A 10889-nucleotide genomic window follows, 5' to 3' on the forward strand; every position below is an offset into this window, starting at 1 on the left:
CCCGGGGTGGGAGTGGTGGCAGTACTCAGGTTGAGGGGCAGCCCTGGGGAGCCAGGTGACGGGGAGCAGTGGGGCTCATGAAGTGCCTTCTCTTCCCATGCAGGTCACCTTGACAGGAATTGTCTTTCTGGCTCCTGCACAAGCTTTCCCGGCATGGCATGCCTGCTGAAGTTCCCTTTGGTTCTTGCTTTATGCCCTCTGGCCCAAGGACTTAGGTACTACTTAGCTTTCCTGACACTTTCTTCTGCTTTTCTCCTGGAGAAAGGCTGTGCCCCTCTGTAAAATTTCTCCTGAGAGGAAATGAGGGAGGAAAAGGCTCCAGATGCCTTAGATCTTTGAGCAAGCATTTTATGGCCTCCAGAATGTGAACTTGCTTGTGTAAGCTGCTTCCTCCCTCACATTTTCTTTGGAATAAGAATGAATTATAATGTAACAAATAACAATGGTATTACACTTGATTTTACCAGTGATCCAGGCCTCCAAAAACCTCTTGGAGTAGAAATCCTCTTTGAGCTGCAACTGTAGCCTTTTGGGCTCCTTGGGATATACACCTTATCCTCAATGTGTTCTTTCTTTTTAGTTTGGAACACTAGTGAGTCTGAAATTATCACGTTGGTTACTGATAATTGTTATTGATGGGTTTGTGAAAAGAAATAATCATGAAAGTGTTGGCATTTTGGAAGATATCCATCTATATGCATATAAGGGTTGTTGTCATGGGCCATAAGGTATTGGCTGCTGCATTTTTTGCCTGACATAGGAAAATCATGAAACTTTACAGAAGATGCATACATGTAAGAGTATTTACAAGAAATTAAGACCTTCCTTTCAAAAAGGCTACAGTAGTTTTAAAGAGTAAATAAAAAGAGATAACTTTAAAACTTAGAATTGCTGAGCCTAATACGTGCTAATAGTAGCATATTAGAGTGATATACAAGTTTTGCATAAGAATTAAAAACCTTTTTTAGGTAGTCTTTAAGGATAGCTGTCTTTCTTCTCTGTTTTAGGATTAACATTTGGGATGATTTGCTAACTCTCCACACCTCCCAGGGGCTGCTGGCAATTCAGAGGCCAATTCCAGAAAGTGGCATCTACCAAGCCAACACCATGCGCCAGCTGAGTTATATTAACTCACTCAACTTCACCGCAGCCTGTACAGTCAGCATTGCCACAGTTTTAAAATAAAGAAATAGGGCTGAGAGAGTAGGCCCAGCAAGTGCCCAAATTCTTCCCTGAGCTGTGCGGGGAGCACTGGGCCTCAGGTACTGATCTCCTGGGCACCCCATGATCTTGTTTCATTTGCAGTGACTTCCTGGACACATTTCCTTGTGGTCTTTTCTCCAGTTCCATGATAGTAATGAGCTTTCAAAAATCAGTTTTACTTCATTCTTAATGCACATCAAGAGTATGAAACTGAACTGAGGAGAAATTACTTCTTTCAAAGAACCAGTCAAGATCTTACATTAATGCATTATAAAATGTTATTTTGTAATCAAGTTAGTTTGGGGAGTACAGAATTAAAACCAGCGTGCCAGGATTCTGAGCACAGGAGGGTCTTCAGTACACCGGTGTGCACGCTGAAGCCCTACGGGAAGGAGGCCACCCACATCATTGCACAGACTCTCAAGAGCCGGCGTGTGCTCACTCATCCTTGTATTCTGGTAGCACACTTCAAAGGCGCTCATGTTCCATGGAAGTACCCATATTGGTAGTTTTTGATTGGTGCATATTTGTAGTGTGTAACATGGGCAAAGCATGTTACCTCTTTTAGCAAATTTTCCATGGTCCAAGTTGGACTAATGGTCTCTTTGGCTTTAAAAATTCTATAATATAGCAGGATAGCTTGGATAATTGTACTGTGATTTCTGCTGGTCTTTTGAAAGGAGCAATTAAGGCTTACATTTTTTTCTTTTTAATTTCTTATAACATTTTTGTTATTACTTTTTAACCAATTTTGCAGATTTATATCTGATAAACAATTAACTCGAAGATAGCATCATGCAATACAGCAGCCATTGTTGGATTCCTATTACTCTGCTTAATGAAATTTTATATCATTTCTAATGCTTTTTTTTTACTATTTTATATTCTTTAACAAATAATAAGTAAAAAATTCTATGATATGGAATTCCCAGGTTAAGGAACATACGCTACCATATGAACTTGCCATGGACAGACAATGGTTTTCTGAAAACCATTCATTTGTGAACCATTGCGTGATTACCAAGCACTAAGCTAGGTTCTGAGGCTATCAAGAAAAGATGCATGTAAGCTGACAAATAAGACATACTGTCTACCATATGGATTAGAATTATTATTAATGAATTATCTTTATTATTTATTTATTTATTTTATTTATTTTGGTGGAACTGGCGATTGAACTCAGGCTCTTGCACTTGCCAGGCAAGCGTTTATCCTACTGAGCTATCTCCCCAGCCCCTGGGTTATCTTTAAAAATACAGTGAGAGCAGCAAATATGCATGGATGATACACATATAACTGATTATTATAAAGAAAGAAAAACTCAGTAAGAGGGAAGTGGAGGCATAAGTAATAAAGACTCATGGAGGAATTGCCTCCTCTAGGTGGCAGTTAAGAAAGCCTTCTGGAGGAAGGACTCTAAATCTGGTCTCAGGGGATGGGTGGGCATCAGACAAAGGGAAGGTGCTCCAGGCAGACAGAGATAGAAGAACAAAAAGAATATACAGGATTGAAGCAGCATGGTGTGTATAATGATCAATAAGGGATTGGCATTGCTCCATTAGAAAGTCCTAGGCAGGAAGGCCAAGCGTAGTATAGTAGCAAGCAGACTAGTTGTTGAGGTTTTTCTTTGTAGATGCTTGAACTTTATTGGGCAGTATGCTCGACAACCAGCAGGAGATATAACTGGGGAAGTGATCCACTCACAGAGGCACCTTCTACAGCTGCGGAGCAAACAGAGACTAAGAGGAAAGAGAGGCAAGGAGGTAAATTGGGAGGTGTCTACTGACATTCAAAGGATAATGAATCCTTAAGCCAAGAGGATAGGAACTTGGTGGAAAGGATGGATTTGATAAACATTTAGTAGACATGACCTGCTCAGTCTGGTGGTTAAATGAGGCAGGCAAAAGAAAGATCGTCACTTGTTTCTTTGGATGATTTAGTGAATGACATCTGTATGAGGGGCTACTTTATAAAAAAAAATGATACAATGTAACCAGTGTTGGATCTGCAGCATGTAGGGTCTCTCTAAGACATTGTCAGTACCTTAAAATTTGGAGTTGCTGTAACACAACCTCTTCCTGTGCATCAGACTCAAATGGAGGTTTCAAATGAATGAGGAAAGGACTCACATTTATGGGCCACTTCATAGTGATGCTTACTTGATTTAGGCTGCTGGAATATTGCAAACACATAGAACTGCCATTATTATATTATTATTATTGTTAGTGGTGCTGGGAATTGAACCTAGAGTCTTATGCATCCTAGGCAAGTGGCAATTTTACTTTTAATATAAATACTCAAAAACATAGTAATTTTAGTTTAATTTTATTTAACCATAGTATTATGAGGCAGGTAACAGATTGTGTCTATACTTGTTGGTTTAAGTCTAGTTGAAGTAGGAACGTTTATTATTGAAAAAAAGCTACACAACAATTAGCTTACCAATTTTTCTAGCAGAACAAAATATCATTTAAACATTTTCTTAAAAAAATAAAAATAAAAAAAATAAAGGTCTTCTTTCCAAATCATTAAAATTGATTTGGTGAATTAAAAAGATTATAAATCTGCTCTTAACTTCATGCATGCCAAGTGTTCAATGGTCTATAATACCGAAACCAGGTTATTCATCCACACTTGCCCAGCTGTCAGGGTAAACTGAACCATTTTAAGTGCTTTTTCTCATTTCTTTCCCAATGCACTACTATCAGTTGATTAAATTATTTAAGGATCTTTTGATCTTTTGTAAGGGTTAGAGATACGGGACATATAAAACTAGGCCCACATATTACTCATGGGAGGTTTATGTAAGCAGGAGATACGGCCCAATTTTGCAGCTCTATCAGCAAATGGGTCTAGATGTAAGGGAAGCAGGTGATAGGGGAGTTAAGCGGGGAGGAAATAAGGAAGGATGAAGAGTAGAAATAAAAGCAAGGGAGACCATCTCTTACCAGGTTCTTGCTGTATTTCATGGTGGTTTTTAAACCAAGTAATCTGGGGTTCCGGGACACCACCAGCGTGACAGTCTAATGTGGTGGAGCCGCTGATGGCCACCGTGTGATCACTGAGGTTCTGCAGGAGGTGTGGTGCTTCCTGACCTGGTGAAGAGAGAGAGTGAGCTGTGGTTACTCATCAACTTTGTGTCCTTGTATACGCATGTCAACATTTTAAATATATATATATATATATAGCAAAATGTCACCAATGGCTTGATTTGCATTTTGGTCCCCAACTTACACTTCAGTAGCTACCCTACTGCTTCCTCTTTAATGATGCTGCAATAAAGTGAAATGTGCTAGAATGCAGAGAGGTCAGGGAGAAGATTCTACACTTTCACATTTTAGTACAAAGGTTTTTACTTGGCCTAGTAGTATCCTGTCCTGTCTTTTCCTTTTCCTATTCTCTTTCCCTTCCCCTTCCTTTCTTTTCATTTCTTTCTTTCTTGAGAAAAGCTTTTATGAAAGACAAAGATTTTGTTTTATATTCTGGGAGCTATAAATTATATAGGCTTGAAACGAATGTTTGTGTTAACATATTGTGCAGTGATGGGCTAATAAAATCTTATGAGGTTTCATTTCTTTCTCTTTCTTTTTTTTTTTTTTTTTCAGGACTGGGATCAGACTTGCACGTGCTAAGCAAGTGCTTACTCTACCACCGAGTCACATTCCCAGCGGGATTTCTCCTGCATTTATCCATGTCAGTGAGGGTGCATCTATATCACGCTGTAACCTAAATTGTAAGGCAGCAGACCAAACAGAAGAATTCTTGAATTTTGAAAGCTTTATTGATTGTTCCCTTCCTCCAAACCCTTCCCCAGTGCAAGCAACCAAGGGATTAATTCAAGAGGCAGAGGCATGGATTTATAGGTTTTGCACTATATAATAGTACAAATATTGTATTTTATATTATTTTCTCTTAAAACATACAAATATATAATACAATACAATTTATTCCAATAAAATGCCAACCAATATAGTACAACAAAATGAATTTCATACATTAAGATGCAATACATTACAACAATAAAATCTCACATAGGAACAGCAGTACCCCCACAGCCCCCAAACGAGCACAGTGTTTCTATTTAATGAAGTAGTCAGTCAGTCCTGCTGATGTGTATACATTCTAGTTAGGTGGGCACTGGATGGGTAGCTCAGGCTTCCAATGGAAAAGAATAAAAGTGACTCCTAATATCTTTTAACTCTCCCAAATCATCCCCTTTCCTTCTTGTTACAAATCCTGAAACAGAAATCAAAAGTCTTGGCAAAACTCACACACTCTGCACCACCAGTTTCATTTATACAATTCGAGCTTTCTCTGGCCATGTTTTATTTCCTCAGCTCAGTGTCTTAGCACTGTGAAAGCAGCTTAGGAGTGGTTACAATGCCACAGAAGAGGACTCAGTGCAGTGGCTTTGACTCCATGTTCCTCTAGGATTCTGCTGAGTCCCCAAACCTTTCTCTATTTCTGCAGGAAAACTCTCAGGATTAGCATTCATTAAAGCCATTTAGATATCCCAGGTTAAAAAAAAATATGTTATCATATAATTTTTATAATATGTTGAAGGAGTATAATGTGGCAGGATTACAATCAAGAGATTTCTCAGTAAATTTTGATTTCCATAGTTGATTATTAGCTTCTCATCTTATATAAAATGAAATCTAAAGGCAAAAGTATGAAAGGAGGGCTTTGATGTATAAAATCTTCTTCAAACATAGTGTGGATTAAATGACAGCAATGACCCCCCCCCCCTGCCGCATTTGGAATCTCTGTCCTGTCCTACCGTCCCCTGCAGGCAGGCCCTTCCCAGGTTTCTGTTTGGCATTCTCTGCAACCTATCATACAGCTTTTCCTAATTGAAAATACAGCCCCATAAGCCTTCAGTTCATAGCTTGTTCTCACTGGCTCATTAGAATTTTGATGTTTTAAGGCTGTAAAGCCCCCAAGTATATCAGCGCAACATGACAAGATGATGAAGAACAGCATCCTAGCACTGTTCTGTGTCTCTAGCAGTGGCAAGCCAACTACGGCATCTTATTTAGCACTTAGAGCCAGCTCACTCAGTTACATTCTCAAGAGCCTCTTCTAGCACATTTTACTGTTTTCAGTGTATTAAATATGATAAAAATCTACTATCACATAGTCCTTATAGAAAGGAAGTTGAATAGAGGGACCCCCAACACTCAAATTATTTTCATATCTATAATCCAAAACATCAACATAGACAGGATTTGGACTTCCCTGACAGGTGTTCAGAAAACAATGCTTATGTAGAAAAGAACATTTTATTTTAACATAAATATCATAAAGAACTCCCAGAGGCCCTATTTGTACTACAGAGACTTCAGACAAGCAGCAGAAAAAAAAAAAAAAAAAAAAAAGCTGCAGAACAAACATGGAACTCTCAAATACAGAGTTCATATAAACTTTCTGAAATTTTCAGTATTAGGATTTATTTTTGACAAATGTTCTTCTATGTTAAGTGTCTTGTTTTTGTGTACATTTCAATTGCTTAACTTCTTAATGAATTCTTATATTTTGTTACTTTCTACATTGAAATAATCTATTTTGACATTTTAAGTAAGAACAGTATGTTGAACCCATACATACTGATGGAAGTAGACACCTGCTCCCTAAATTTAATAAGCATAGCTGATCCCTTCAGAATTAATGGAATATTTCCAGTGGTTATATGCTCCCTTCAGAAAATCAGAATTAATGGAATATTTCTACTGGTTCTAAGTAGCCAAAGATAGCTGCCCACCAAGTTCTTGTTTTCCTTTCTAGCATTTTGGCCTCAGAGATCTTCTAAGTCCCATAAATACACAGCTCATTTTCTTTATCTGGAGTAGGGGTTGAGGAACCAGCCACACACCCCTGCTTCAATTATTCTTTACTGTAGCCTGTTTCGTTCTGTTTCTTCTCCTCTCTTCTTGTTTATTCTCACCTCACTTCATACCACAAAGAATCTCTAATAAGAAGCAAAACTCACACAATAGTTTCTTTAAAAAAAACCTTCTGAAAGAGTTAATTACATAATAAACAATTACTCTGAACAATTCTTAAAAATACTAATACCTTTCCCCCAGAAAAATTGCAACAAGGGGAAGGAAACAGTAGGCTCTACATGTCCAATGCATCTTTTTTTTTTTTCATAAGAAACTTCCAAATCATTCCATTTGGTTTCTTAGCTTTTGTAAAATCCAAGGCCTCCGAGCTCTGTGGCACCGAAGCACTGTTTCCTGAAGGAACACTCTAACTTATAAAGAACAAAGAGGCCAGGCCAAGGAGCCATAGGTAAAATTTCAAGATACAATTGATTATTCTTTCCTTTGGGCTGACAACTTCCAGGTTGTCAATTGTTTTCTGAGCATTTGGGGCTCCATAAAACTGGCATTCTGGGGAAATGCTATTGTTTACTCTTTCACACTTGACAAAAGCAATTCCCATGTGAAAGACAAGTTTAGCCTTGGGACAGAGTCTGCTACCTAGAGGAGGAAACAGGCTGGTGTGTTCCCAAGCTTAAAAAGTCACCATACTGTCACCTGCTATTGAGCTGCCCAGCCACTGTGCTTCTCAGCCATGGTTATTTTGGTCATTAATAATAACTTTTCTCCCCCTATATTCCACTCAAGTCACTTTTAATGATCAGTCATAAATGAAAAGAAAACAATGCTTATTAAATTGATGAAAAAGTCACTTTCCTCTTAAACTCAACCTTAAACCAAAGAGATTAGACTCTCTTGATTTAAAAAAAGTGACATATATTTTTAAGTGACTTTCATTCTTCTAGTTTTACCATTTCCTATTCCCCATAAAAATCCTATTAATATTTGCATAGGAGTAAAGAGGACTTTTTAAAGACATATTTTCAATTTACATTTAGAAAAATGCATTAGACATCTAATCACAGTAACCTTTATTTCCTTGACAAAGTGATTATGGACCACCTCTAAGAGCCATCATTTTAACATGATAAATTTCTTTTGAAAATTAACCAGGGGATACAGATGTAAAAATAAAGGTATGATGCACTTTTAGGTGCTATCCGTGGCCATCTGGGCCAGTAAGGGCAGTGAGGAAGAGAGTGGAGAGCTGCCGGACTTAGCAGCTAATGACAGAGCTACCCAGAATTAGACAAGAGAGGAAGGTGGCGTTGGTTTGTGTGAGCTTTTATAATTCACATAGAGACAGAGCTTTGTTCTTTTTAAATTACACCAACAATCTTGCACCCCTGGGGCCCATTTTAGAAACTCCAGTTTAAGATCAGTATGCTTCATGTTAAAAAAAAAAAAAAAAAGGAGGCATTTTCAAATAAATAAGCATTATTACTTGCTATCCAGGTGCTATTTACAAATCAAGAGCAGATGAAATTGTACAACATAAAACCAGGCAGAAGTCCAACAGAGTCTCAAATTCAACTGTACTCATTCTGAGCTAGAAAATTAACTTATTCGTGTCCATCTTTGGCAGAAACGAGCCTTTATTTAAATTATTCAGTTTGTGCAGCTTCACAATTTAAAAATAAAAAGAGGTTGGCATCAAAGAAAAGGATCAGTCCCAAGTTGCTGTTTATCAGGCAGGAGAAGACAGCAAGAGCAAAACACAGAGAAGGCAGTGCAGGGATCCTCCAAATCCAGACTTGCACCATGGCGCCCTGGGGAGCAGAAGCCCCCGCCTGAACGGGGAGCCCCAAGCAGGCACTGGGGCGTCTCATTATTACTCCTAGCATCTCCGAACTCACTTTGGGAGGAGCATCTCCTCTGAGCCTGAAAGTCAGCAACAGTGACAATAAATCAAGGTGATAGGAGACAACTGCTACTTTTTAATGAGTCCTTTAATGTTTTACATTACGTTTTGTGGTACAATCATTCCTTGATCTTTTAAATTTGGAAATCCGAGAGAAAACAGCCTTTTTGTTGCAGTGCTCACCTCTAATTGTAACTTCTGTCTTCTGAAGCCTTTCTTCCCCTGTGTATACATTCCTGGCTCTGCAGGCATAGGTGCCCGAATCTTCCAGAGATACATTCTTGATGATAAGGTTCAGAGTGGTGGAGTGCTTGCCAGTGACGGCCATTTTTTGCTTCCTGATACTGTGATATATTGTTTTGTTATTAACTGTCCGTAGCAAAATCCAAGTAATGTCTCTGTATAAGAATTTGTTAACTGTGCAAGACAGTTTCAGGTCCTCTCCTTCGGCAGGCATTTTCTCCAAGTTAACACGAAACCCATTTGGCACATCTGCAAAATAAGAATGAAGAGCTTCAGTATAAGTCTTGTAGTGAGACCGTAAGAGATCCGGATGCAAATTCCCTTAGCACCGGCATTAAGCAGGGCATTCATCTTTTTGTTTTAGAGGAACTGATGAAGCATAAGAGAGGATCCAGCATGCTGATCCCATCAGAAGTGGGTGAAGAGCCAGGGGTGGGAATGCACGCCTGTAATCCCAGCACTCAGGATTCTGAGGCGGTAGGATTGTTGTGAGTGTGAGGCCGGCCTGGGCTACGCAGTGAGACCCAGGCTACTCCCCACCCCTAAAAAAGTGTGATGAGAAATGAAAAATGGGAGTTACTTGGGGTTTTTTGTTGTGGTTGTGGTTTTATTTTTCTTTTCTTTGTGTGTGTATTTTACTAAGGGTCTACCGCGTTTACACGATCTCACTACATAGATCAGAATCATAGTAATCAGCCTGTGTTCAGTCTCCCACAAGCTGGGGTTCAGTTGCATGCCACCACGCCCAGTCTTAATTCGCCATCTCAGCGCGCCCCCAGGGATGGGGCCTGTGTGGCAGGCCAGGGATTGAACCCTGGCCGCTGTGTCTATTTTTCTCTTTTTGAGACAGGGTTTTGCTATGCAATTCAGGCTGGCCTTGAATTCAGTATGTATCCAAACTCACAGAGATCATCTTGCCTTGGCCTCCCTCAAGTGCTGGGATTACAGGTATGTGTCACCACACCCAACAACAGGCGAGTGATTTTTTAATGTACTCTTTCAGTATTTTCCCAGAGTTTCTCTTCTCAATGGAAAAGTTTTTTTTCCACCTTGTTTCCCAGTTGCTTTTCACATATGGGCCTCCTCTTGGTAAATGGACATTTGACTTGAACAAAATAATGAATTGAAATAAGAACGGTCTGTACTAAAAAACAATCCACGTGTACATGTATGCAAGGGCAGACATGTCCAAGACAGCCTACAAGTAAGTGTGGGAAGTTGGAGGTTCACACTGGTCAGCACCATTTTAGTGCTACCCTGTCCTGCCAAGCAGCAGCTGCTCCACAGGCCCTTGGTTGAGGCTAGAGTGGGCCCCTGCTTTTCGCTGGCATAAGAGGCCAGAGGACCCAGGTTACTTGTTCAGCCTACCTGTTATGGTGATTATTCTACTTAGATATAAGACAACAAATGGGCAGGCCGTTGTGCTCATACAGGTAGTCGCCACACTCTGGGAGACTGAGGCAGGATGAAGCGCATTTGAGCCCAGTCTGGGCAACTAAGTGACTTAGTAAGACCCTTTCTCAAAAGTTAAAAAAAAAGAAAAAAAATTAGAGGGCTGAGGAGGTAGCTCACTGTGAAGATTTTTGGGATCGGTCCCTAGTACCATTCCTCCAAAAAAAGCAAAAATTTCCTCTGAAAACACAGGCAGCTAATTAAGAAGAGTTGTCCGTTTCCCAAAATTGCAAAATATATATATA

The 10889-nt window shown here is 39.4% G+C and overlaps 1 protein-coding gene across 3 annotated transcripts in view; it reads right to left on the reverse strand.

The window, feature by feature from the left end:
* Positions 1 to 10889, reverse strand: part of Flt1 (fms related tyrosine kinase 1) — a 199401-nt gene that overhangs the window by 93726 nt on the left and 94786 nt on the right. For 2 of the 3 annotated variants that reach the window (XM_023715112.1, XM_023715111.1), the window contains 2 exons: positions 9133 to 9441; positions 4152 to 4298 (listed from right to left, as the gene is read on the reverse strand). In XM_023715112.1, the coding sequence (XP_023570880.1) occupies positions 4152 to 4298; positions 9133 to 9441 (456 nt within the window). Of the gene's footprint in view, positions 1 to 4151; positions 4299 to 5063; positions 8970 to 9132; positions 9442 to 10889 lie in introns of those variants that run through there. The other variant, XM_023715114.1, reaches the window with a different exon arrangement.

The sequence above is a fragment of the Octodon degus genome, unplaced genomic scaffold (genome assembly GCF_000260255.1).
Source record: "Octodon degus isolate 3935 unplaced genomic scaffold, OctDeg1.0 scaffold00038, whole genome shotgun sequence".
NCBI classification, from domain to species: domain Eukaryota; kingdom Metazoa; phylum Chordata; class Mammalia; order Rodentia; family Octodontidae; genus Octodon; species Octodon degus.